Below are 24790 nucleotides of genomic sequence, written 5' to 3' on the forward strand. Positions count from 1 at the left end.
CCAGGCAGTGGCTTTACTGAAAGAGATAGCTAAATATTGAGATGCACTTGGGACCTAGTGGAACATGACCAGTGAGGCCAGATGGAAGGTGAGTACAAGAGCTCTGGCTTAAATAGCTTAGGAATGTTGTGCACCTTCTTGTGGCATTGTTGGGTGAGCTGTGCAACCGAGTGCTTTTTAATTTTTGTTCTCCTCTTCAGCTGTGTTATTGCCTTCATATTCAAGATAAAAATCCAAACATTTAGTCTCACTTACTGTTTTGGGTTCTCTTTGATAACACTTGCTACTTAGTGATTCCTTGGTTTTCTTCCTCTGTCTCCCTGTTAATGAAACTGAGGAAGTATGCATCAGAATAGGGGACAGCTGAGATTTCTGAGCCTTTGCACTTTTTCTTTCACCTAATGTGATGCTCTGAGTTGGAAGGTTGTGGTTCAATAGGCCTCTGTTAAGGTCATATGGCACTCTTAGGCATCTAGAAAGGCACAAAAGAAAGGGGAAGTTATGGATGAGACAGAGCTAGTTTCTTATCTCTCCTTCTTCAGAATACAAGCTGTTTGCCCTAATGCTATGTCATGTTCTGCTGTTGTGCAGGGTCCCTTTAGGGAAGGATACTCTGAGACTCTGGGTGTACAGCACCCACTGCAAAAAAGTCTGAATCTGTTCAGGGCTGCCACTACAAATCCTAATGGCAGAAGCTCAGGCCTTGGGAGTGAATAAAAGTTAAATCAGTTTTTAGAAATGGCTGGTGGGGCCACCTGGACTTTGCTCCTGAGAAAGGAGGTGAAATGCCTACGTAATGTTGTGTATGTCAACATTCATGTCTAGGGAGGGCGCTGACCTCTGTAGAGCTGAGTTGGGACAGATAAAACACACTTTAATCCTGTTAACCTCCTGCAGGCACTGAGGCCCTCAAAAGGGAAGCAGAAGGATGGAGTGCCCATTCCTGGCTTGCAAATAGGAATACAAACTGCACTTGAGGGAGTCCTGTCCCAGGACCTTGGGCTGAGTGCAGGAGAATCTTGTACTGGGAATCTTGTGTTGCTGCCCCAGCTTAGCTTGGTGCATTTCTTGGTCTGAAGTCCCAGGCTTTGTCCTAAAGGCATGAGAACATAGGGCAGTTGCAACTGGTGTCTTTCCAGATGTGCTTTCTTAGGGAGGACATGGGAGCTTCTGTTCTCCTTAGCAATCTCCCAAAGTATATCTCCCTAGAAGCTGCTATACAGCATAGCTATGATGTATCCCTGGTCTAGGTCTCTATTCCCAGCTTTCTGATCAGACCTCGCCATTTCTGCTCCCTCTGCATGTGTTATTCTCCTCTCTTCATCTACCTAGACTGTGATAGAAAGGAGCATCTCTGTATTTTTATTGTACATCATATGGTAGACATAGGTTCTCTTTAATGTTACTAACACAGTGAATCAGATTGGTAAATATCTGAGCACGTTTATGATGTCAGCTTTTTCACTCCTGAAGAACTGCCATGGTGGTTTAGTTGCACTAGACACTTTACAGTATAGATTTTATATCTGTGCCTGATTACTTGCTTTACCCAGATAATACCCATGTGTAGATCTGTTGATCCAATAGTTCAACTACTTGTGACTTCTGTCAGAATCAAGCCCATGATATCTCAGCGTAGTTAAATATTGATTTCCTTTTCTCTTAGATTTGCTTGAAGCCTTTCTTATCTTTAACCAGTTATGGATTTAGTGCTACTATGAATTCAGATAATGGACTAAATGATTAACAAAACCTGACAGAGTCAGATTTCTTCTACATAATCTGCAAGTCTTGCAAAAGCCAACTTCCCCAAGGCAAGCAGCACTTTAACCAAGTAAGGGAGGCCAGTCAGCACTAGCTTTGACGTGATGAGCAATCAGGGTGGAAAAAGCATGATGAGATGTTTTTTTGTGCCTAGGGTGCTGAATTTGTATATGCAGCAGTTTCAGCACATGTGTATACATATGTACAGGGTGTGTCTTTTGGAATGGTTTACTGGAGCTTTTGGAAAAGAAGAGATAGGAGGCATCACTCAAGCATCATGTCTGATATTGTCATCTTCTCCATTGATCTCAGAGCTGCTTTTATACAGTAAGCATTGGAGTCTGCTTATTGATGCATTCAGTAGAGAAGGCAATAGTATAATCATCATGCAGTTCCTCCTAGACCTATTTCTCATGCACTATTGCTGGTTCAATTCCCTGAAATACTTAATGAGCTTTATGAAATTTAACATTAGGCAGGATAAAACACTCTGTGTTAAAAAAACACTCTGGATCCTCAGGGCAATGAGATAAGAATCCTGAAAAAAGCAGTGAAGAAAGAGATTTGAAAATTTTGTGTCTAGTGATTTTGCAGGCCATGCCTGACTTATCAAGTGGTGGCAAGTCTTGGGCCATTTGAAAAGCTGGACTAGAAGGAATCCTCAGCATTACATTCAAACAGATGTTTTTGTGATGCTGTGGCTCAGGCTGCAGGAAGAAAGGAAGAAGAAAGCAGGGCTTTCAGCACAGAGCAGAACTCATAGTTCTCAGTAACTTATCCACTCTGTGTGCTGGGACACATGCAGGACATGTCTAGTGTGACCAGAACCTGTAAGAAAGGAGCGAAGTTCAAATCACCTGCAAACAAGAATAATGCTTTTCAGCAGGGCTCCTCAAAGCCTCACTTTTTGCTAGGTCTCTTCCCCCATGCCCAGGACAGTATCATGGTCCCTCTTGCTCTGCAACCCCATAGTGGCAGCCAGATCAGAGACTCAAGGTGGCAGGGGCTAAGGAGCAACATCAAAGACCTCAAACCTGCACTAAAACCTGCATGAGATCTGAAACATGACCCAGGTTGTTCTTTCCTTGCTATCACAAAATATCAAAGCGAATCCTGTAGCATTATTTGTTTAATGCCACTCAGTAAAAGCAACAGGGCTTTGCTAAAGCTTTACACTGGGCTAATGCCTTTGCTGTCTTTCTGTGAAGACCACATCCTTTAATCTGCAATAAAGGCTGACAGTTTACAAGGCAAATGCCCCTTTTTGTGGATGAGCAGCACAAAGCAGTGCTGGCACCCACCAGCCTACAAAGTGGTGGGTGAGAGAAAAGTACAGTACATAACATCAAGCACTCATCAAGCTTGTTGAGAGTATTCATCTTTTTAACCACAGTCCTGGCCACTGTTTTCTATCCTTGTATTGGCAGAAATCTTCCTCAGCAACAGTATGAGCTAGATAACAGGATTAGTAAAATTATACAGGTGAAAAATACTCGTAATTGGGGTGGGACATGAAACAGGCTGATGATCATAAGGCTCTTGAAGAAGCCTAGAAGACTGCTGCTTGAAGAATGGGCTACAGAAAAGCCGGAGCTTACAGCCAGATGCTGTATTTGGCAGATTTGGTTCCTCCCCACATCTGGGGTCTCTGCCTATTTCTTTGCCATCAGGATGAGCTTAGGCACAGGGGGCAGAGAAGTGGATTTTCCATTCCATGAAGTGTGGGAGGAGCAGTACTGTTTCCCAAAATTGGCATCCACCAACTCTGTCTGAGGAGCAGCTGTGCAGCTGAAGGTAACTCTCAAGAGCAACCTGAACTTTTAATTGTCCTCCTTCAGCAAGTTGTTCTCCTGCACCACTGTGCAGACACCATGTGGAGCAGCAAGTTCATGACTCAGAAAATGTTCACCTTTGCTCTCAAGCACACAGGCTCTTTTTTCTCACTCTCCCAGGCACATGACAAGAGAAGATTGTCTCTGCAGCTTGTTGAGGGGTAGTGAGTATTTAGGGTTGAAATACGTTTAAAGATAGAGATGTGCATGCTTGGTGAAACGCTAGGGCAAAAGTCTTCAATGTAGGCAGATTTTCCTTGAAAGAGGAAGTTAAATCACAAAGGAAACATGAACTTAAGTCCATTTCTGACCCACAGAGTGACTGAAGATAACATTCAGCAAACTTGATCCTTGGGGTGTACCTATGGCAAAACCTGCCCTTCTGATAGATCTCTAAGGCTACTTCAATACCCCCATAAACTCACCTGCTGACTCCTGTCAGCCCTGTAGAGCAGTGCAGCTTCCTAGGTGTGGGTGTCTTCTGTCTAGTGCATCAACAGCATTGAGTACATCAGCATGCCTGGAGGGAGGCAGCTGTCGGAAGGGGAAGAGATGAGCCTTTGGAGTTTTTATTATTGTTACTGACTGGGTAGCTAGTGGTATGTTTCAGCTTAGCTAAGCTTTAAATTGATCTAGCAAGAGGTGTTGTTAGAAGAAAGCAATGCTGTACAGAACTGCAGAGGGTAGTCAAACCGGAGACAATTAATATGATGACTTGACAGCTCTGCTATAAATCATACTTATAAACCATAAAAGTGAGCTTTTCCTGCATTCACAACATCAAGGAGCTCGGGGAGACAGAGCTGATTTATAAAGACAATAGTGCTTGGGAATGGGAAGACAAGGAGAAGCCTTGACCACAAACCAAAGGAAATAGGATATTCCTGCTTTCACACGTTCTCCTGGCCGGGAACACATGGCAGCACGGAAATGCAGCCTGGAGGACAACGGGTCACCCCAGCGAGCTGCCCTGACCTCCCCAGTCCCAGCAAGGGAACACCCGAGGGAGCACGCTGCCTCTGGAGGGGTAAGATCGGAGTGTCACTGCCACTCTGGGAAGGGCTCCCAGGGCTGCCTGTGGCCCCAGCTGACCCGGCTGGACTGGACACGACACATGCCCTGGGTATGATGACCTTCCCAGAAGGTGGGAGGAACAGTGGGTGCTTCCTCCCACTCCCCGGCCGTGCCCCCCGTGCCGGGGCGCGCAGGAGCGGCGGGCATTTCACCGGGCACCTCGTGTCCGACGCCCACTCCTCCCGTCGGGGGTTCCCAAGGAGCGAACACCGCCGCTTTCCCCGTGCCGTTCTCCCCGCCCCGGGAAGGCGGGCTGACAGCGCGGGCAGCCCGCGGCGCCCCGGCGCAGGGGGTTCTCTGTGCCGCCGCCCCAGGCCCCGCGTTCCCGGCCGGGGGCAGCGGCTGCCCCGGCGCGGATCACGCACGGGCGGCGGCGGGAGCGGCCCCGCGCGGCGCCGGCACCGCCCCGGGGGTCGCGCCGCCCGCCGACCGGGCTCCATCACCGCCGCGGCTGCCTTCGCCCGCGACCCGGGGGGTTTGCGTGACACCGCCGGCACTCCCCGCCGCCGCTTTATGTAACCCGCCGCTCGGACCCGCTTATAAAACGCCGGCAAGGCAGCGCCGCCGCCACCCCGAGCGCCGCGGCAGCCGCGAGGTAACGGCGCGGGCAGGGCCGGGCCGGGCCGGGCCGGGCCGGGCGGGGCGGGGCGGGCGCGGCGGAGCCCTCGGAGCCCTCGGAGCTCTCGGGCGGGCAGCGCCCGGCGGGGCCGGGGCCCGGGGCATCTCCGCGGGCGGGCGGGGACTCGGCGAGGGAAGCGGAGCGTGGTCGGCCGGGTCGGTTCGCGGCTCCGGCTTAGCAGCGGAACCGGCCCGTGGGGCCAGGTGGGAGGCAGAGGGTCAGTGCTGCAGCCCGAGCCTACCTGTAGCTTCTGCTACGCTTCCCTCAACCATCTGTGCACACACTCGCAGCACTGGTTTGGCTTGCCAGTGCTAGTCGGTAGCTTTGCAAAAACCTGCATAAAAGGGTGTACGGTGAGCTAAACCAAAGAACCGATCCAGGACAGATACAAGACCAATGTTCAAAAGCCTGACAAGGTCTTTCTCCCTGGTGCTACTCTCATCCGGACTTTTTTTCTTCTCCTAATCCGTTGTGCAACCTTTCAAGTATATAAACCATCTCTTGCTGATGTAACCGGCATATCCTATCTTGTTTCCCATAAACAAGGCTTTCCCAGGGGTGACCAGCCTTAGAGTTCAGCATTGTGTCCAAGCTAAACAACCCTTCCTTCTCCTCACCACTTTTATTTTACTTATACAGGAAAAAACTACTGCAACTTGTTGAGCTTTCAGTAATAGCAAGAGGCAGAGACAAAAGGACAATTCCCATTTCTTTAAATATGGCTTTTGTAGATCCAGTTTCTTAAAAGGATGACCATCTCTCTCCCTGCAAAGTCTTACTACTGCTGCAGTGGTGGTCCTATTGGTTATCACCCTCTCAGTCCTAGGAGGAAAGAAGTGCAGATAGTGGGAAAGGGGTGATTGATGTGATACATCTATCTTCACACAAAATTCAAGGAACTACCAATGGATGTCTTTGTGGACAGATCTCTCTCCTTGCTCTTTTAGCCTCGTGAGCACCTTGGCTTTTCCCAGTGTCACAGTAAATTTTTAGCTCTCCAACAAACACTGCCATGTCAGAAGCTAGAAGTGAAGTAAATGATTAGACTAACTTGTGTTAGTCTAACTGTTGTGTTCAATTTCTGGAAGGGGTATGTAGTAATTCCTCTCTTTATTGCTGTAGTTTTCTGGAAAGGAATGTTTATATCTGCAAGGGCCCTTGGCTGAAAGGCATACGTTATGCCCAGCTGCAGAACTTGGGGAATGTAGGGTTTCTAAACTCCTAACATGTAATGTCAAGGTAAGGACTTTAACCTTTTTCTGTTTTCAAAATGAGTGAAGGGATCCAGACTTGGTCTCCATTAGTTACAGCAAGGGAAGCAGCCCCTTGATAAAACAGCTGTGCTGCTGTGACTAGTAAGTGAATTAATATTAATAGTTATACCCACATTGGTATATTTCCTACTTTGTAGGACGGGGAGAACAGTTCCTTCCCTTTGCTGTTTACATGTTCTTGCTTTCAGGTGTCCCATCGTGAGCTACTGAGACAGCTTATCTGCTTGAACCAGAATGCTTTATAATTTTATGATAATAAGCAGATAGCATATTTAATTTTCCATAATGTACCAGTTTGTACCATGTTTTTTCTTACTTTGGCATATCCCAGATCTTTCCTCATGGAAGAGGTCATTCCTTCCGTACTTCAGCATAAATGGTGCCTGCAGACAAATTCAAATTTCTCTTCCTATTTGTAGTTGTAAAATATCTTGATACTGTATGACTGAAACATGATAAGCAGCATGTATAATTGTTATTTTAATCACATTGGTATCTCGGAAACAAACTTGTGCCAGGAAACAGGATGCATGTGGCTGGCCTCATTTTTATAAGCACAGCCATTTTTCTTCCCGTGGTTCTTCACAGAGATTTGTTAATAGGGTTGCTCTGCTGGCTTTGTGGGGAGGTAAGCATGTTATGACTGAAGAAGAGGAGCTTGGGTCTCTTTACCTTAAGGAAGTGGTAGCAGTTTCCATTTGTAGTCCCTGCTGTGTTGGAAAAGACAGTGACCATCACAGATGGGCTTTGGTTTTTCTTCATTAGATGCTCTTTCAGCAAGCATAACTTACTTCAAGAACATACATGTCTTGGTCTTAAAGGTTAGTTCTAAATCTGTGGGTTTCCGTGCCTTTGGAGACTACTGGATGTCTTCCAGTGCGGATGTCCATCCTTTTGGAAACTTGGCACATGTAAGGATTGGTGTGGTGTGCGTGAACTTGCTTTTCCAAGACACTTTCTGGAGAAGTCTTTGCTTACGTCTCCTTCCTTGCTTGTTTCTGTGTTCTTTGTCTCAACAGATGGGAACTGCTCAAAACAACAGTGACCTCAAACATCTCCATGCAGTGGAGCTTGACCTGTGTAACAAAGACATGATGGCAGACACATTTGATCACAGCATTATTTCTGTTGGAGAAGAGGAAGGAGCAGGCAATTTCCAACGTTCTCTCCCAACGCAAGAGTCCCTCCGATCTCCTCGGGGCTCTGTCGTCAGTTTCCATAACATCCAATACTCCATTAAGCAGTCCAGTGGATTCCTTTGTAAACGGAAAACTGTGGAAAAGAAGATCCTTCATAATGTTTAGTAAGTTCTTGCTTAAATGAGATGCTAGAGGGTAGGAATTAATCTGCTGCTGTGAATCAGTGACCTTATGTCACCTTCCAGATCCAGCTGGTACAGAAATGACTACCCTTCTGCCAGTCAGCAGCTCAAGTGAGCACTTTGTGATTTGCTTTTAGGCAAAATAGCCGGGATATAGCTGGAGCAGTTTCAGTTATTGATTTGAGCAAATTAGGACCAAACTTGTGTGAACTCTTCTGCCAGAAGATCTGAGGGTTCCCCTAACTGTTGTTCAAGCCACAGCCAGAGGAAATGAGCAGCAGAGAGCTCAAGAACTAGTTCAGCAGGGAAGACACTTAACATCTGTCTTTTGTAGATTGTTTTTTATGTCCAGCTTTGATTATGTTCTGACGGGCAGTCAGGGGCAGAAAGGAAAAATGCACATTGATTTCAGATTTAAGGAGAAGTTTTTAATACTCCTTTCAACAGCATTTTGAAAAGCTCTACTAAAAGCTGCATATGGACAGTCCTTCATTTGTAAATAACTCTTTCTTTCTTCCAGTGGCATTATGAAGCCAGGCTTGAATGCTATCCTGGGGCCAACGGGGAGTGGAAAATCTTCGTGAGTACCTTCATCTGCTCCTTTAAGGGGACAGTCAGCTGTTCAAAGGGTATTTGGGATTCTGCGGGTTAAGGAAGATGTGAGGGATCTGCAGGCTCAGACCTTTGCTTGCCTCTGAGAAATCTGGTGGTGCAGTTTGACCTCCTGCCCCTCTATCAGCTTTGTTCTTGCCCTGCAGCAGTGCCACAGCCCTCATCTGCTCCAATTGGTCCATACTACTGCAGTCACCTTTGGTGGTGGCCTGAATTTACATACTAGGTGGAACTGGGGTGACTGGAGCTCAGATGTAGGCACTGTCCTTACTGGTAATGGGATGGGGATGGGGTGCAAGCTCATGGGCATGATAGATGTCATCCCCTGTGAACTCGCTGCAGCAAGACTTCCTTGAAGCTGCTAGGCCAAACCCCTCTCTGACAACTAACAGGAATATGTTGTAATACAATACTAGAATCTATAGGATACTCTGGATCCTCACCCCAACTTGACTGTGGCCTGCTGATGGGGGTGCCCATATGCTTGAGGTTTTTAGATGAAAGCACAGAGAAATACCGTGCAGACTGTCTCCAACTAATGGTGTTAGTGCTGTTTCCTCTCCTGTATAACCATGGCAAAAGAGCTCTTTGTCACTCTCTGCCTTTGAAAATGTCATACACTGGTAAATATGGCCAGGGTTCGCACAGGTGTCTTTGTGGTGACCCTTGATCTTCCTTTCCAAGATGCTGGTTACTCAGGATGCTTTCAAGAGCAGTGCTTCATCAGGGCAGTTTACTTAGCTAGCAGACAGGCTGGCCTCTGCACTGGCAGTAAGGAGAATGCAGTGATACGTTAAAAGAAATTACTTTCTAGAATTAATCTTAACTCCCGTCTTGTTTATACCAATTTGGATTAATTTCCTTGAGATCAAAGGCATTAGTTCTCTGCTCCCCTGGCTGGAGAGCAGCCTGCAGCGACTCGGCAGGGCGCTTTTGTCTCTGTGCATTTGAGGTTAGCTGTAAATACACAGACTGAGTTTATGTCTGTAGGGGGTTCACTGTTGTGAATTGTGAGTGTCTGTATACTGCCATACTGCTGTGGCACACAGTGTGCTGGAAAATCCTGTATGTATCCCAGGCTTTCTGTACAAAGAGCTAAAGCCCCCAGAGTAGAGGAAGCCCCTTTCTGTGTCCTGGTTTGCGGCATGCTGTGAGCAGGCTGTAACTGCAGTCCTGACTGGTGGTACTTATCCAGTCAAAGGTAAAAGCAGCTGTTATTGCAAAATCTAATGCCTGGTGTTTGTCTTAAGTCTCCTAGATGTGCTGGCTGCCAGAAAGGACCCAGCAGGCCTGTCTGGAGAAGTGCTTATAGATGGCATTCCACAACCTCCAAATTTCAAGTGCATCTCGGGATATGTTGTACAGGTGAGTAACCACATTCAGTAAGGGCTGGGAGCCCTTGGGATGGAAGACCAGATAAAATGAGCAAAGCATGAACTACTACATTAGGTAGTTTTTAGTGGTCCCCACAGAGTCTCATTTGATAACTCTGATGTTACGTATTTATTATTTTTCTGGGATATGGAAGACAAGAAGATCAAACTGTTACTCCGACCTAGTCAAGCACATAGATGTTTGTCTTCCCAAAGCCACATAGGCTACTGCCCAAACCACTGGGTTACTGTGGCTTGTTCTTTGGGCTCTGTCCTGAAGTACTAGTCTAGCAAAGACTTAAATGAAACGGTGAGGAAAAAACCCATGACACCCCAAATCTCTTGTTGTTAAACTCAGAATCATTTCTATCTGGCAGAAGTACCTTCAAACTATCAGACAATAATTCTAGGAAATAAGTAGATCCCTGCTGTTCTTCCTCTGATTCTAGCTGGCTGTGACAGAGCTTCATTCCTCGCAGAGACAGGAAAAGCCATCTGAATCTGCGGAATTGGGTGGAGGCCTGAACCAATAATAGACCCTCAAAGCCCTGGGGGACCTGGGGAGAAGGGGATTCTTGGCAGCCATATGAGCATCCAAATCTGGAAACCATCCAGGGTTCTGACTGCAGGCAGATGTGAAATAGGCAGCTGAGAGCTGCCAGCTGAGGGGTTCTGGGAGAATGCATGTGACGAGACTGGTGCTGAATCTTGATTCTGCAGGTCAAGGATCCCCAGATCCTAGTGAATGGCCAGGAAGTTTCTTGCAAGCAATCCCAGTTTGAGAAATTTGTCTCTCAAATGTCCAAAGCAACCAATCATGGGCTTAAAATGATAGGCAACTTGATGAGACATTAAATGGTCTCTCCCCTTCCACCCTGCACAGTACTTCTTAGATCAATAAAGATGGCCCATACAAACAACACTTAAATCCTAAATACATCCATCATTATAGGATCAGTTTTATGCAGATAAGCATATAGACATGCTAAGTCATGTGTTATCTCTATAAAACTGCTGGTAGCCTCTCCATTCATGCCTCGAGAGTGAAGGTGTCATGCCATGGTTTGTTATGTTTGGTATTTAGGTAGCTTAAATTCACAGTTAGTTTCCAGTGTGATGACCCAACAGTTGTATTGGTGGATCTGAGGGTGGGGAATGGGAGGCTAGGGTCAAAGACTGGGGGGCTGTGGGATGCTTTGCAGCAAAACAGCACGTTCTGTCTTCCTCTGTTAACTCCAGTGCAAAACATGGTTGGCTGACACATCATTTGTGCTACTGATCAACTATATCTGATATGAGAAGAGTCCCAAAGCAGGCACGAATCTGCTGCCCTGCAGCTTCAGGGATGTATGTTCCAAAGGGCACTAAATTTGAAAAGTGCCTGATTTAACAGGCATGTTTTTCAGCAGCTGCCCAACCCTTCTCTCATGGTAGGATGCAGAATTGGCACAAATATCAAAGTAGGGATGATGGAGAGTCATGGAGCTCTGGATGGACCTGATGACAACTCTGTTTGGCTCATGGTTGTTGCAGGTTGGTGTAAGCTGCCCAGATGTCTGTCAACTGGATAGATTTGATTCTCAGTCAAAGTGAATATGATTGTTGAAGCTTTTGTAAAGGGGTAGCCCTTAGAATACAGTCTTGTGTCCAAGAGTTATAGGTTATTTGAGACATGAAAAATTTAGGAGTATCTTGGTGCAATATTCTTGTTTCTCTGAGAAGCTGTTGCCAGCAAGGACCTGAGGAAAACTCCTTGTTGGCAGCTGAACTTAGCAGGTGCTTTGGACCACAAGATACAGCTTGTAATTGGCAACAGAGCTGACCTGGGTGACTCCCTGAATGTCGCTGCCTTGAACACTGAGCACTAGCAATGTCTTTTGGCTTCAGCTGGACTGACAGCAATGTGACTCTTTACAAAATCAGCTACCTGCACTGCCTCGCTTTGGCCAGTAAGAAAAATGCATGTGCTGTACAGAGTGGTACTGTCTGCACTTGAACTCCTGAGCCCGAAAGCAGGCTCAGGTGGTGCTTGGTGGAAGCTGTGAGGCCTGCAGAGCTGCATTCCCTCTTGACTGCTACTGAGTGACCTTGAATTTCATGTCATGTAAATTTTGAAGCTGTTGTCTCTCAGCCCGGTTTCCTCTGTGGTCCTCAAACATCGACTGCCACTACCGGAACAGTGATGTCCACTCAGGTAGCTGAGGAGTCTTTCCAGCTGTCTCTTTTTACTGCTTTCAGGATGATGTTGTCATGGGCACAATGACGGTGAGGGAGAACCTGCAATTCTCTGCTGCCCTGCGACTCCCCAGCTCTATCAGCATTAAAGAGAAGGAAGAGCGAGTCACCCAGATAATCAGTGAGCTGGGATTAAGCAAAGTGGCTGATGCCAAGGTGAGCAGTGAGAGTACCTTTCTCAGAAATCATACTACCTCTGGCAACTGAACTGCATGTCTCTGGGCAGTATGGTGTATGTAGTGCAGCCACATGAAGCTAAACAGGAACCTGAGTAAACCATACTGCATGAAAGAAATTAGTCTCCAGCTCGGGAGGGAGCTTGGAAAGAAGTCTGTGTATTTGCTACTAAAAGGGGAAGATTTTGGACCGTGTCCAGCATGTTGTATAAATTCATAGGGGAAAAAGTCGCTTAGTCATTGTACCTTGGAAAGCTGCTCAGTCGCTTCCTGGCTTTGTGGGACTAGATAGGGAAATTGTTTTTACAGTGCTGAAAGCAGTGAGGGATAGAAAACTGGTCTGTGGTGGAGAATTTCTGTGCAGAGCTTGTTCCTCCCACCAGCATTTTTACTCTTACTTTATTTTTTCTTTACTTACCCCACTCATACTTTAGTAGCAGGCAAGCTACCAACAAAAGGCATCCCTGAACACCAATGCCTCCTCTGACTGCTGTGGTCTCATTCTGTCTTTCTTATCAGTGTCATCCTTGTCCCTTGAAGTCATAAGGCACCTGGTACCTCTGAAAATCAGGCTCAGCTTAGTGCTGCACAGCCCCTCACACTGAGTCAAAGCCATCATCTGCTCCTGGCCCTAGAATTCATTAATGGGACTCTGAAAATGAAAAGGACTGCTGGGTGCAGAGAGCCCTCAACTCCAGAGCATGCACTGACTAGGTCTTGTTGAAAATATCTGATTTCTTCTGCTTGTAGGTAGGAACCGAATTGATCCGGGGAGTGTCTGGAGGGGAACGGAAGAGAACCAACATTGGGATGGAGCTCATCACAGAGCCACCAGTCCTTTTTCTGGATGAACCAACAACAGGCCTTGATGCCAGCACAGCAAATGCAGTCCTCATCCTTTTGAAGAAGTAAGAGTCAGTTCTTCAGGGCTCTGTTGCAATTTTGTGGTCAAGTCATTAGTAAAAAAATGAATGTTCTTATGAGTATCTATAGCGCTTTTTTAAAAAAAAAGAAAAGCTAGACAAATAGATGCAGAAGTGGTACTAAATTATTTGGGTTGTGTCCAAAGCCTTTTAAAGTTTATGGGAATCTTTCCACAGCAAGCCTTGGATTAGAGCCCAAAAAGCAGATGTAGCTTGGACAGCTTCCCTTTGTCACAAAGAGGGGTGGACTGGGAGGTCAGGCCTTGTAATCATAATTTCTTGGCCTTCCATCTGAGTCTATTACAAAGGCTTTTCCCCCCTCTGGCGACAGCTTTGAACTCAGGTAAGACTTCACCTGCAGATTTACCTTCAGTGTTTACCTTCATCTCCTGTGTTTTGGAGATGAACTGTCTTCTGACAGATAGAACAAAGTTATGTTCAAGGAGGACCAAAAAGGCTTATTTAAGGACAATGACTTCCTAATCCTCCTCCTGGGTTTGTAGCATGTTGTCTGGTTTTGCTTGCTGGGGGCATCTTGTTCTGCTGTTTGTCTTTGATTGTCAAGGGTACTTGTTGGGCATCAGTGCTAAAGCACTTGAAAGAGTGTAAGGAAAACTTGTTTTGAATTTTCTTGAGAGTAAATCTTCAACAGAAAAGCTAAAAGAAATCTCAGCTGGCCAGACTTACACAGCCTGCTATGTAAAGCCTGGTACTGCCACTGAGTGCAGTAGGACTGTTCCAGTTAGTCAAGTTGGCCTCTGGTACAGAAAACATGTAAGGAGGGTTTATACACAGCTGTGCCCTCAGGCTTTGCTACCTACAGACAACATCATACTTTGTCTACCTGGACTGCAGTGATGGTCTCTTGTAACGATGGGTGCTGTCTTGAAGGACCCACAGGCAGCATCTGACACAGTGACAGAGAAGGGGAACTACAGTTTTTCTGGGTCAAGACCCTAAGAAGTTGACAAGTGTTTTTCTTAGATTTGGATGCTTGTTTTTTGCTTAGGTTAACATGGCCTTTCTGAAATTAAAAGTGTGGTGTATTTGAGAGATGTTTTATTTCTATTTCAGGCTCTCAAGAAGAGGTAGAACCATCATATTTTCTATCCATCAGCCCCGCTATTCCATATTCAAGCTGTTTGACAGTCTGACACTGCTGGCTTCAGGAAAGGTGCTGTACCATGGTCCTGCGAAGCAGGCCCTGGAATACTTTAGTTCTATTGGTAAGTCTTCCATGCCAAGAGCAAAGGCAACTGGCTAATGAGTTAAATCTGTGTGTAGGTTTTTACCCTAGCATGGGACAACAGTCCTGTGCTGTTTTATCACTAGGATGCCAGAGACTGTACACATACATTGTGGGTAGTGTTATGTTAGAACAGCAAAAACATGGAATGATAAAACCAAAAATTTTCAGACAACAAATTTTCTCCTGCCTTTGTTTTGTCTGGCATCAGGGCAAAAACCAAGAATCACTTGGACATGTAGAAGAATGATGTTCAACAGACAAGATGATGCCTTTAGTTCTACCAGGCCCTGGTGGCAGATCTGGTGGGTTTTGAACCACAGCCTGCAATTTGGCAGTAGTCTGTACAGATTGATCCAGAAATATGCTCTAGGCTGAATGCAGGTGGGCGACCAAGAGGACAAAATTATGGTGTATCCTAAGATGGGTTAGTAGTTGCAGTGTTGAGTGGCTGCCCTCTCTCCAAGTAAGCAGAGTGAGGGTTTCTGACTATAATGAACAAAGAATGTGAGTTTCCAATCCAGTCTAGATGTGTGGACGCATTAAATTGTAAGCTTTCCCTGGCTTTAAGGGAGATGCTTTAACCAATGTCACTGCTTCTACTCCTTCTCTTAGTAGCCCACTTCACTTCCTTTCTCTCAGGCAAGTTATAGAATAAGCATCTCTGGTTTTTTTATTTTTTTTTTCTTTCCTCCTTGTCCCATAGATAGAACCATATAAGAAGCTGCTCTTGCACAGCCCTTCCTTGTGACCAAAGAAACACCAGAAAGAGTTGAGCCTCCAAAAGAAGTATGAGGCTGTAGAGCAGATGCCCAGGAACCTCTACTGAGGAACTGTGTGTCTTACAGATTGGGATGTGGCTGAGCAGCGCTGGGAAGGAGGCAAGAGTTGTCCATACTGAGCTGTGTAGGAGCAAGTTACAGATTTCTCCTCACCTGAAATCGGTGGACAATAAGCAACTTTGAAGCTCTCTTTAGATAGCTCAGATTCACCATCTCCTAAATCCTGTCCATTCTACTGACATAAGCTAGTGCTTATGAAAAGCAGTGAATTTTTCTTGTAACAGGGTTATGGAAAAGTGATACAGTATTAGACCTGACCTTCTAAGCTGTGCTCTGTGCAATACAGACATGTTGCATGTGTGTTTGGTTTGTTTTTTTTTAAGGATATGAATGTGAACCCTTCAACAATCCAGCTGACTTCTTCCTTGATGTAATTAATGGCGATTCAACTGCTGTGGCAGCAAGCAAGGAAGATCACAGACCTGTGGACACAGGAAAAGGTAAATTGTGAAGGAGAAACCCACTGTTGGCTGGTGTAGAAGGGAAGTTGTATGTGGGAATGGCAAGCTTTTGTTCTGTAGGTTTCCTCCAGTCTAAGGGCACTTCATTATCTTTTTATTTTTCCTACTAATAGATATACTTTGCTTTGGGCTTCTTTAAAGAGCTCAGAAACTTTTAAAAGGGATTTTTTTTCCTTTAGTAATACAGGAGAGCAGTGATAAATATCAGAAATTTAAAAAACCTATGTGGGAAAGACTGGAGAAACTAGAACTGCTTAGTCTCAAGAGATATGTGACAGAAGTTTTCAGTCACATAAGAGGCTGCTGCAGAGAAGACGGGGTAGATATGCTAAGGAGTGATGTATTTACAGGAGAGCAAAAAAGACTGCAACTAGATTAGAGAACAAACTCTCTAATAATATAGTGAGCAGACTGTTTGGAAATATTTGTTTGGGGATGCTGTGGCACATCTATGACTGAAAGTTTATAAGGGAACAGTTTTTGTAATAGTGCTTTTTGAGGATGGGGAAGTGAATGAGAGCAAACATTGATGTCCCGCAAATTCAGTGAAACAAAGGTTTTCTGGTGCCTCATTCTAAAAATATGACCATTTTTATGCCACAAAGCTAGGTTCAATTAAAACTAGGAAAACCCTCTCACTCAAGCTAGCCTCTTAAACTCAGAGCTAAGGCTTGAACAATTCAAATTCTCTGGCATTTCTGCTTTTTTTTGTTCAGCCTCCAGAGTTTCTGAGCATGTTGATGGGCCATGTCTGAAAGTTGGGTTCATGAGAAATCACAAACCATATCTTGTTTTTCTCACTCAGAGGTGAGCAGTGAAAATGGAGTGGCAGAAGATAACGTGGACAGCAGTGTGGTAGATGTGCTGCACCAGAAATATCTCAGCTCCAGCCTATATCAGAGCACAAAGGAAGCACTGAGGAAAGTGGAGCTTGGACGGGGAAGCAAGCAGAGAGTATCCAGGCAGGAGCATGAGATTACCTATGCAAATGGATTCCTCACCCAGCTGTACTGGGTGTCCAAACGTTCCCTGAAAAATCTCATCAGGAACCCACAGGCATCTATTGCACAAGTAGGTAAAAACAGCTAAAAGCCTCAGACTCTTTCTGCTGTCAGTCCCACAATCTGCAATTTGTAGGACAGAATTTGTTTTCAAAGGCAGATAGGAAAACAAGAGAGTCCTGTGCCACTGTCACATAAGTGAAGTGAAATGCTCAGCTACCTTTGTGGCCTTTGGAAAAAAATCTCCATTTTTGTTTAGCACAAGGACCACTTCACTGAAGACTGGGGAGAGGGCAGAAGTACTCAGTTCTCTGGATTATATGGGGAGCTTCTAGGGTGAAGTTAATTTTGTGCCTCACTGGGTTATTCTATGAATGTGCTGTGATTGTGAATGTGAATGTGCTATGAATGTACTGTGATTCTATGAATGTGCTGTTATTGTTATGAATGTGTTATTCTATGAATGTGTGAGACCAGAGGAAGTAGAAAATTGAAGAGGATAAAATCTGAAAAATTGTCATAACAGATTTTAATTGTGTGTGTCATAGGTATACATTGCCTCAAAACAGCAAGGCTTTAGGCAGGTGTGAATCTTAAACCCTGCATATGACTTAGTAGTGTCAGTTCCTATTTACTTATCTGAAGGGCCCCCTTTTTCCTTTCTTCTCTCCACTTGTAGATTGCAGTGACTGTAATCCTAGCCTTGGTTGTGGGTGCTATCTTTTTTGGTGTAAAATTGGACCGAAGTGGTATTCAGAATCGGTAAGTTGAAAAACCACAGCTTTGCTCATTTTACTATCTGTAGGAGACAGCTTTGAGAGGCAGGGAAGGCCTTGGGATCCACTTGGAACACAAAGGAGGGTTGGGTTCACAAGCCTCTGTGCACTGCAGCATGGAATTGCCAGAGGTCCTAAAGGGACCACAGTTCTGTCAGGCTTGCACTTATGTACAAAGGGGACGAGAAAGACAAGATAAAGGATACATCTAAGATCTACAATAGCACAATTAAACATCTCCATTCTGTGAACAGAGACAGAAAAGCACTGACTTGGTGGTATGATGATGTCTGAGGCTGACAGTGTTTGATCTAGGCTGTTGTCTCACTTCTCAACTGTTCTGTTTTGCCTTCTAGGGTTGGATCCTTGTTTTTCGTAACCACAAACCAGTGTTTTTCCAGTGTCTCTGCAATTGAGCTATTCATCAGAGACAAGAAACTATTTGTGTAAGTAGGAGGGCATTTGGACTGTTTCATACCCTGGAATGAGGTGGGGGGAATATCTTACACCCTAAATAAAATTATTTCCACCAAAGACTTGACTGCTCCCTTGCAACATCAGATTGTAATAGTAATGCTAAATTAATCTGTAGAGCAGGGAGCTGAAATGCTGAGAGCTGGGGGAAGGAGGAAATGCTTTTGCTTGCTTGCTGTGTAACAGTTTTCTGCAAAGTACTTTTCCTACCCACTTTTTGGTAACAGCTGGTTTTGAAATCTGTGTGTGAATCCTGCAGACCGTGAACCCTGCCTGCCCTCTTGCTCATGGGGTTGAAAGGCTGTCTTGCAATGGTCCTGAAGTGGCGAGACTGTGCAAAGATGATGGGAGGGTTCTTGGAAAAGCTTTGCAACTGATGCTCAGATAAAGGGGGGCTGCTGGATGGCTTACAAGACTTCCCTAATAATCAAATGCATGTCTCTATTTAGAGAGATGTGCTTGATTATGACATTGTTATTGTATTTATTATACATAATTATTTTATAAATAATTATTTTCATAATTATTTATAGTTATATTTAATTATGTATTTATAATATTATGTATAATGATATATATGTTTATGTGTTTGTATGTGTGTATATGTATGTAAGTGCATGTATATATAATATACACACATGTATATCTACGTATATATTGAAAATGTACTTTGGAGAAGCCTCCAGCTCATGCAATGGAAGGATAAGAAACAGATCCTGTGCAGCAAAGAGCAAACTGGAGATTTATGCCTGGAATGCACATATCCACCTACAGGTTGCTCAGAGCAGCTTAATATTGCCCCTAACAGCTGCTCAGTAGTGAAACTGCCCCATGCTGCCATTTCTTGCCAGTCTGCCCTGCTTGCCAGTGCAGCTTACCAGTTGTGTCAATGGGGATTTAGGCACCTCACCAGTTAAAGCATCTTTTCACAAGCTCAATTAAGCAGCAAAACAGTCGTAATGCTGTATGATTGCCCTGTGAACGGGGAGTGAGTTGATGTCCTAAAGGTGTTTTCCCATTGTTGGGTATCATTCCTTCTTCTCCGGAAGCATCTGTATGAGTTAGCAGTGGATGAGGTGTTCCTCCAGTTTAATAGCTGTCTAATACTTCCTCATGCTCTTGTGTTAAGGATCATTCTCTTTGAAAACAGATTTAGGAGCTTTTTTCCAATATTACTTAGCAATCACACAGCCTTTCATTCACATTCCTTGAAGGGCTGTCAGTTTGACTGCAAGGTCTGTGAGACAGATCAGCCCTTACTTTACAGAGTGGAAAGTGATAGCACAGAGCAACTTTCACACAGAGAAGGAGTCAGTGGTAGAAAGAGCAGAAACTGAATCAGGATAAACCAAACACACATGGTGAGCCTGCTTCCTAGATAACCTCTAAACCTGTACAACTCCCCTCCTTCCTGTCCTCACAGCCATCAGTACACCAGTGGATATTACCGTGTGTCTGCCTACTTCCTGGCCTTGATGATAGGAGATCTGCTGCCCATGAGAACTGCTCCAGCCATCATATTCTCATGCATCAGTTACTGGATGATTGGTAAAAATTGATGCTTTCTTGAACCTGTTATCTTCCAACATATCTGATTTCTGACTTAGCCAGAGCTTAATTCCTATATCTGTAACATGAAACTACTCAAACCTTCAGCTTATTGTAGTGCTTGGCATCATAACTTTGGAGGACTCTGGGGCAGGGGCAGAGACACCAGCAATCTAAGACAGGGACCTGCCTGACAACATCTTTTGGTAATGCTCTTTGGGCCTTTAGAGCATGCACAGTTCCTGCCAGCTTCAAACTTGGCCTTCCTGCTTTGCCTGTCTTGTATAGGTGTCCAAGGTACCTCTCTGGGAATCATAATGTGGTTGTTTACTGGACTTTGACCTTTCTGTTTTTTGACAGGATACCAAGCTGTTGCAGGACGGTTCTTTTTCTTCATGCTGACCCTGGTACTGGTGTCCTACACTGCCACAGCCATGTCTCTGGCTATCAGTGCTGGGATGGATGTGGTGGCTGTGGCCAATCTGCTCATCACGATTTGTTTTGTCCTGATGCTTGTGAGTATATAAGGGTGTGTGTGCTCCTTTGGTGGAGAGGAGGAAAGAGCTGAGGCCAACTGAGTGGACTGCATTGAGCCAGCCATAGGCAGGCTAAAAATCTGTAGTCCAGTGGGATGTCAGTCCCATGCCTGTGATTTTATTGTCACTATAGTCAAAGATGTTCTCTTGCCACTTTGTAATCTGAGGGTCAGATCATTGCTGAGGTGCAATTCAGTAGGTGTGATACCACCAGAGCTTTCCAAACAGTGTGGCCCCTAAAAAAGTGTTGTTTTTTTTCTTAAATTATCCTTACAAAAGTTGATTTTAAAAAAATCTTGTATTTCCAGTATTAGAAATCTAAGTGATCAACTAGATCATTTAAAAGGAAAAAAATCCTGAAATAAACTAGATTTGTCGATTTTTTTTTTTTTTGCATTAATTTTTATTGCCCAGTGGGATTAGCAGAAGCAAACACTCTCTTTAATTCAGTATTGCCCTTGGGTTCAAGAAATTACTTCAATATTCTTCCTCAAGGACTTTGAAGGAAGAGAGCAAGAGAGAGAAAAGGGAGTTTTGGCTACTCACAGGTGACAGCTGTGAATTCTTTTTCGAAGAGGTAATGGTGGTGGTGATGCTATCAAGTTAGATATTCCTTGTCAGGTGGTTCTTGGTAACTATCTGTGTGCGTCCTCTGAGCCACCGCACATCCTTTATTCTTTGATTTGCAATTTAATCTGCTTTTGCAATAAGCCAAGTAATAGTGTACTGCTTCAAATGCCTGCTGTGGGTGAGAAGTGTGCATGTGTAGTGAAGGGCAGCTGATGTACATTCAGTTAAGTCACAGTATATAAGGAGTGGCACATGCATGCCTTGAAAGACAGCGGGGTAAGCACAAGATCACTTGTGATGAAGTAGAGGCTGAAGTGTCGTGCTTAGCTATGACATCCAGTTGTGCTAAGAAGTAAAAGCAAATCTTGTTTCAGGCAGGAGAGAGCATGGATAAAAAATGTAGGCCAGAGGAGAAAACTGAAACAGTAATAGCCCTTAAGGCTCCCCATTTTTTGGTTCTTGTTTCTCCACTTTCTCATCTCGCAGTCATCCTTCTTTAGCCTCTGGCTAGCTCTACCATAGCACACAGTCCTCCCGAGTAAGAAACTGTGAGCACATGTGCTTCTTAGCTCACATGTGGAAGAAGAAAACCTTTCTGACCTCTTTGCAAGCAGTTCAGCTGAAGTACTTGGCTCTGCTGTTGGCCCAGCTGGCTGGGAGTACTGTGAGGCTCCAACCTCATGCCTGTAGGCACAGGCATGACAGCAGTAGCAGGTCCATCAACCTCAGTGCGCCTCTGCTGGGCAACTGCAGCATCTGTGCAGGAGTGTGCAGTGACTCATCAGTCTCTTCTGTTCTATTTCAGATCTTCTCAGGCCTCTTAGTGAACCTCCCTTCAGTAATGGGTTGGCTGAACTGGCTCAAGTACTTCAGTATCCCCCGATATGGCCTCACTGTGAGTAGAAAGTAGCATTGGTCTCCTGTGAGTAATGTAGCCACACTGTTGCTTTCTGGAGAGGTTTTGAGTATAAATGAAGTTCTCTTAAAAGTCATATTGGTTTGATTCCTTGCACGAACGTGGTAAAAAAAGAACAAACCAGCCAACCCCAAAAAGGAAGCAAAAGTTAATCTCTGTGTGAGAGATGGAAGTCTCAAGAGACTGAACAAATATTTGTGTTACAGAGTTAGTGCTGCATGGACAGCAGCAGTGAGCTGTCAAGTGAGGCACAAATTCCTAGCCTGAATTGTTGATCCCTATGGTTTAGAATGAAGTCAAATATTGTACAACCTCTCTGGAGACTGCTGTTTGGGTGGCCAGTAGGTCAATGACTGTTCAGCTGGTTAAAGGATTTACCATAATGTCTGAGTGTCTCAGTCTTCAGTGTGGCTTCCTCTGAAGTAAAATTTGACTTGCTGCCATTTCTGAATAATAAGGAGTGTGGTACCAGAAATCTAAGGGTGCAGCTGCTTGAAACAGAGTAATTTGACATAGTAGGTCACCCACTGGTCACAGGTGGGACTATTTGGGAGGAATAGTGTCCTACCTTGGAGTAAAAATGAATGAAATGAATGCTCAAACTGGTACAGGGTGGGAGATGTGTGAGACCTCCCTGGTTGGGTATCACTGAGATATTTTATCGGTGTTACTGAATGTGGAAGTGTCCTCTGAGATTGCAGTGAGTCCAGGATGCCAGTGCAAGGGAACCCTTCACCACTTGCCTTGACTGACTCTGCCATGTCTTCAGTGTGTTGGTGCTGGGGTGTCTTCATGCAGCCACACTGTTCTCTGGATCAGTCGGTTGACCCAGGTGAAAGTGGATGAACAGGATCTTGTAGCTGGCAAGACAGAAACCCATGGCTAAGTAACTTTGAAGCCAAAGACTCGGATACCAACCATCCTGCATGTGGAACTTGGCAGTTCCTCAGAAAGGCAGTTATTAAGAGTTTGAAAATAAAAAGGAACGTAAACATACAATTCCAAGAATGGTGATACATGTCTTCTAATAATCAAGTTCCTTCGAGGTGTTTCGGTTTTAATACTCAAATCACTGACTTTGCAAAAATCTGGTATCTGCCTCTTCTCCTAGGCTCTTCAGGTGAATGAGTACAGGGATCTCTACTTCTGTGGTGAGAAGAGTCCAAATGCTACAGTGTTTCTGGGAGATGCAGGCAGTTGTCCCCCCAATATTTCAGAAGAAATGTAAGTAGCTCATGGTGGTTCTGGGCCTGAATTGTGATGGTTTACTTTAAGAGAAGCCTGACTGTTTCAAAATTTTGTACCATGCACGGAATAACCACTCACAAGCCAGTCTCAATAATATGTCCCAAAATAATGTATTTTAGGATTATACAGTAAAACTCCACAATTACCCAAGAGTGAAGTAGGGATGAAACTTTATTCATAAAAATAGGCAGATGAGCTGAATTAAGTTTTGTATTTGATAACCTAGCCCTGACTTGCCAGTTTTCTTAAACAAACTGAAGTTCACTTAACAACTGAAACGCAATGTATGGACAGCTACAGAGTTGCTGGAAAGCACTAGACCTGTGATCAGAAACATGCCTCCCCCACAGAGCTTGTTTGTAAATATTTACCTCCCTGCAGATACAGCACAAGGCTGAGGTATCTATCTTTCAGTGCTTTATTTTGCCCTATTTGAAATACTCTTGAGTATTGATACTTTAAGTTGTGGCAATTTCATGACACGTGCTAGAGGGCTGGCAAACTGAGGGTTTTGCAGGGAACAGTGCTAAAGCACTGTTTCCACAGCCTTTAGACCCCAAACCCCTGCTATGGACCTCAGCCTGCTTTTGTACTTACCACGGTTTAAGGTGGTTCTGAGATTTCCTTATAAATTGCCAGCTATCTGTAAACAACAATTAGGTTACTATTGAAAAATTATGAGAACCAGAGATCTAGATTTGTCCCTTAAGCTTTTTTTGGTGATGGGTTATGGGTTATTTCTGTCACCTGTTTTGCAGAGTTGAGGGTAGAAGGATCTTTGTGGAACAGGAATAAAAGTAATTACTTGAAGACTTGCACCACAGTAATACTAAGTTGCACCCCATGCTTTTCTTCAGGTGTTCTGGTGAAGCATACCTGTGCAGCCAGGGAATCGCACCGACCAGCTGGGCAATGTGGGAAAACATAGTGGCTCTCTTCTGCATGACTGTTATCTTCCTTATCATTGCCTATGCAAAACTCCGGTTTATGAGAAAGTTCACATAGAATCCTGTGCTGCTTTGGTCTGCAGCTTCTCAGGTCTTAAAACCGCAAAGCCTGTTAGGGCCCACTGGAGATTGCCAGAATATTTCAGCTGAGTTTACTGGACTTCAGATGGGAACCCTGTCCTCCTGTTTCTGGAGTATGATCTCCTTAGGATTGTATGATTGTGGTTTTTAAGAAGACATGCATTAATGTACGCTGCGTAAGTGATTTTTTCTAAGACAATATAACTCTCCTAATTCCTTAGGTATATATCAAACTATATATTGTAAAGCATTATTATTCTGTGGCCAGCTTATACTGGAAATATTCCTTTGAACATGTGAGCTTCTCCATCACGAAAGGTATAAGGTGATGGTGGCATTTATGCATTGCTAGTGCCTGTCACCTCTGAGGAGAGCTAGAGACCATTCCCAGTGTTTTGGAGATGCATTTGAATTTGAAGTGAGTATGGGGTATGAGCTGTCCTTGTCAAGCAAGAATATTTATACTTTTGGTAGCTTCTCAGTGGAAGCTACTTGCAGAAACAACTTTTGCTTCATTAAAAACTAAACAGCAGTGGTGTAACACATCTCATCTAAGAAGAGTGAGAAATATATACTGCTGTACTGTAAAAAAAAACCCCAAATCACACCAAACAACTTTCCCCCCTACGACCAACAGCAAAAAATATATTTACTACTTAAAAGGAGAGGAAATTACCTTTTTCTTTATTTTTTTTAATAAAAATTTGTATACTTAGCACTGGCAGAGTTTTTTAACAACAGACAATGCTTAGCTGCACAATCTATATATATAGTCCCACTTGCACTGTGGAACTGAAGAAAAATACATAGACATTGCTGTGGCAAACTACAGCGACATATACCGCAGTACCCGCATATACCGCAGGACAAACTGTAGCGTGCCAGCAGCTGTCTCCTCACCATCATCAGCAACAGCAGAAATGCTATTAAGGTGCATTAAG

At 44.5% G+C, this 24790-nt stretch overlaps 1 protein-coding gene across 6 annotated transcripts; it reads left to right on the forward strand.

Moving 5' to 3' along the window:
* On the forward strand, positions 1 to 24564 carry LOC135417985 (broad substrate specificity ATP-binding cassette transporter ABCG2-like). 6 transcript variants are annotated; one of them, XM_064662750.1, is made up of 16 exons: positions 1 to 88; positions 7583 to 7866; positions 8405 to 8464; positions 9747 to 9861; positions 12108 to 12260; positions 13031 to 13188; positions 14278 to 14429; positions 15615 to 15731; positions 16558 to 16823; positions 17433 to 17515; positions 17886 to 17975; positions 19427 to 19551; positions 19912 to 20066; positions 21463 to 21552; positions 22685 to 22797; positions 23679 to 24564. In XM_064662750.1, exons 1-16 carry the CDS (start codon positions 65 to 67, stop codon positions 23824 to 23826), a joined length of 2133 nt encoding a protein of 710 aa, XP_064518820.1. In that variant the 5' UTR covers positions 1 to 64; the 3' UTR covers positions 23827 to 24564. The 6 variants fall into 6 exon arrangements, with proteins under 6 accessions (XP_064518820.1, XP_064518819.1, XP_064518817.1 ...); XM_064662749.1 differs by lacking the exon at positions 1 to 88 and adding an exon at positions 4508 to 4623; XM_064662747.1 differs by lacking the exon at positions 1 to 88 and adding an exon at positions 4699 to 4719.
* The last annotated feature ends 226 nt before the right edge of the window (positions 24565 to 24790 follow it).

Source organism: Pseudopipra pipra, chromosome 8, assembly GCF_036250125.1.
Source record: "Pseudopipra pipra isolate bDixPip1 chromosome 8, bDixPip1.hap1, whole genome shotgun sequence".
Classification (NCBI taxonomy): Eukaryota; Metazoa; Chordata; class Aves; order Passeriformes; family Pipridae; genus Pseudopipra; species Pseudopipra pipra.

Coding starts and splice junctions, on each gene's coding strand:
- LOC135417985 (XM_064662749.1), top strand. CDS start 4,513: ATGGCAGCACGGAAATGCAGCCTGGAGGACAACGGGTCACCCCAGCGA. Junction 8,465..9,746: donor ACGGGGAGTGGAAAATCTTC/GTGAGTACCTTC, acceptor GTTTGTCTTAAG/TCTCCTAGATGTGCTGGCTG. Junction 21,553..22,684: donor TCCCCCGATATGGCCTCACT/GTGAGTAGAAAG, acceptor CTCTTCTCCTAG/GCTCTTCAGGTGAATGAGTA.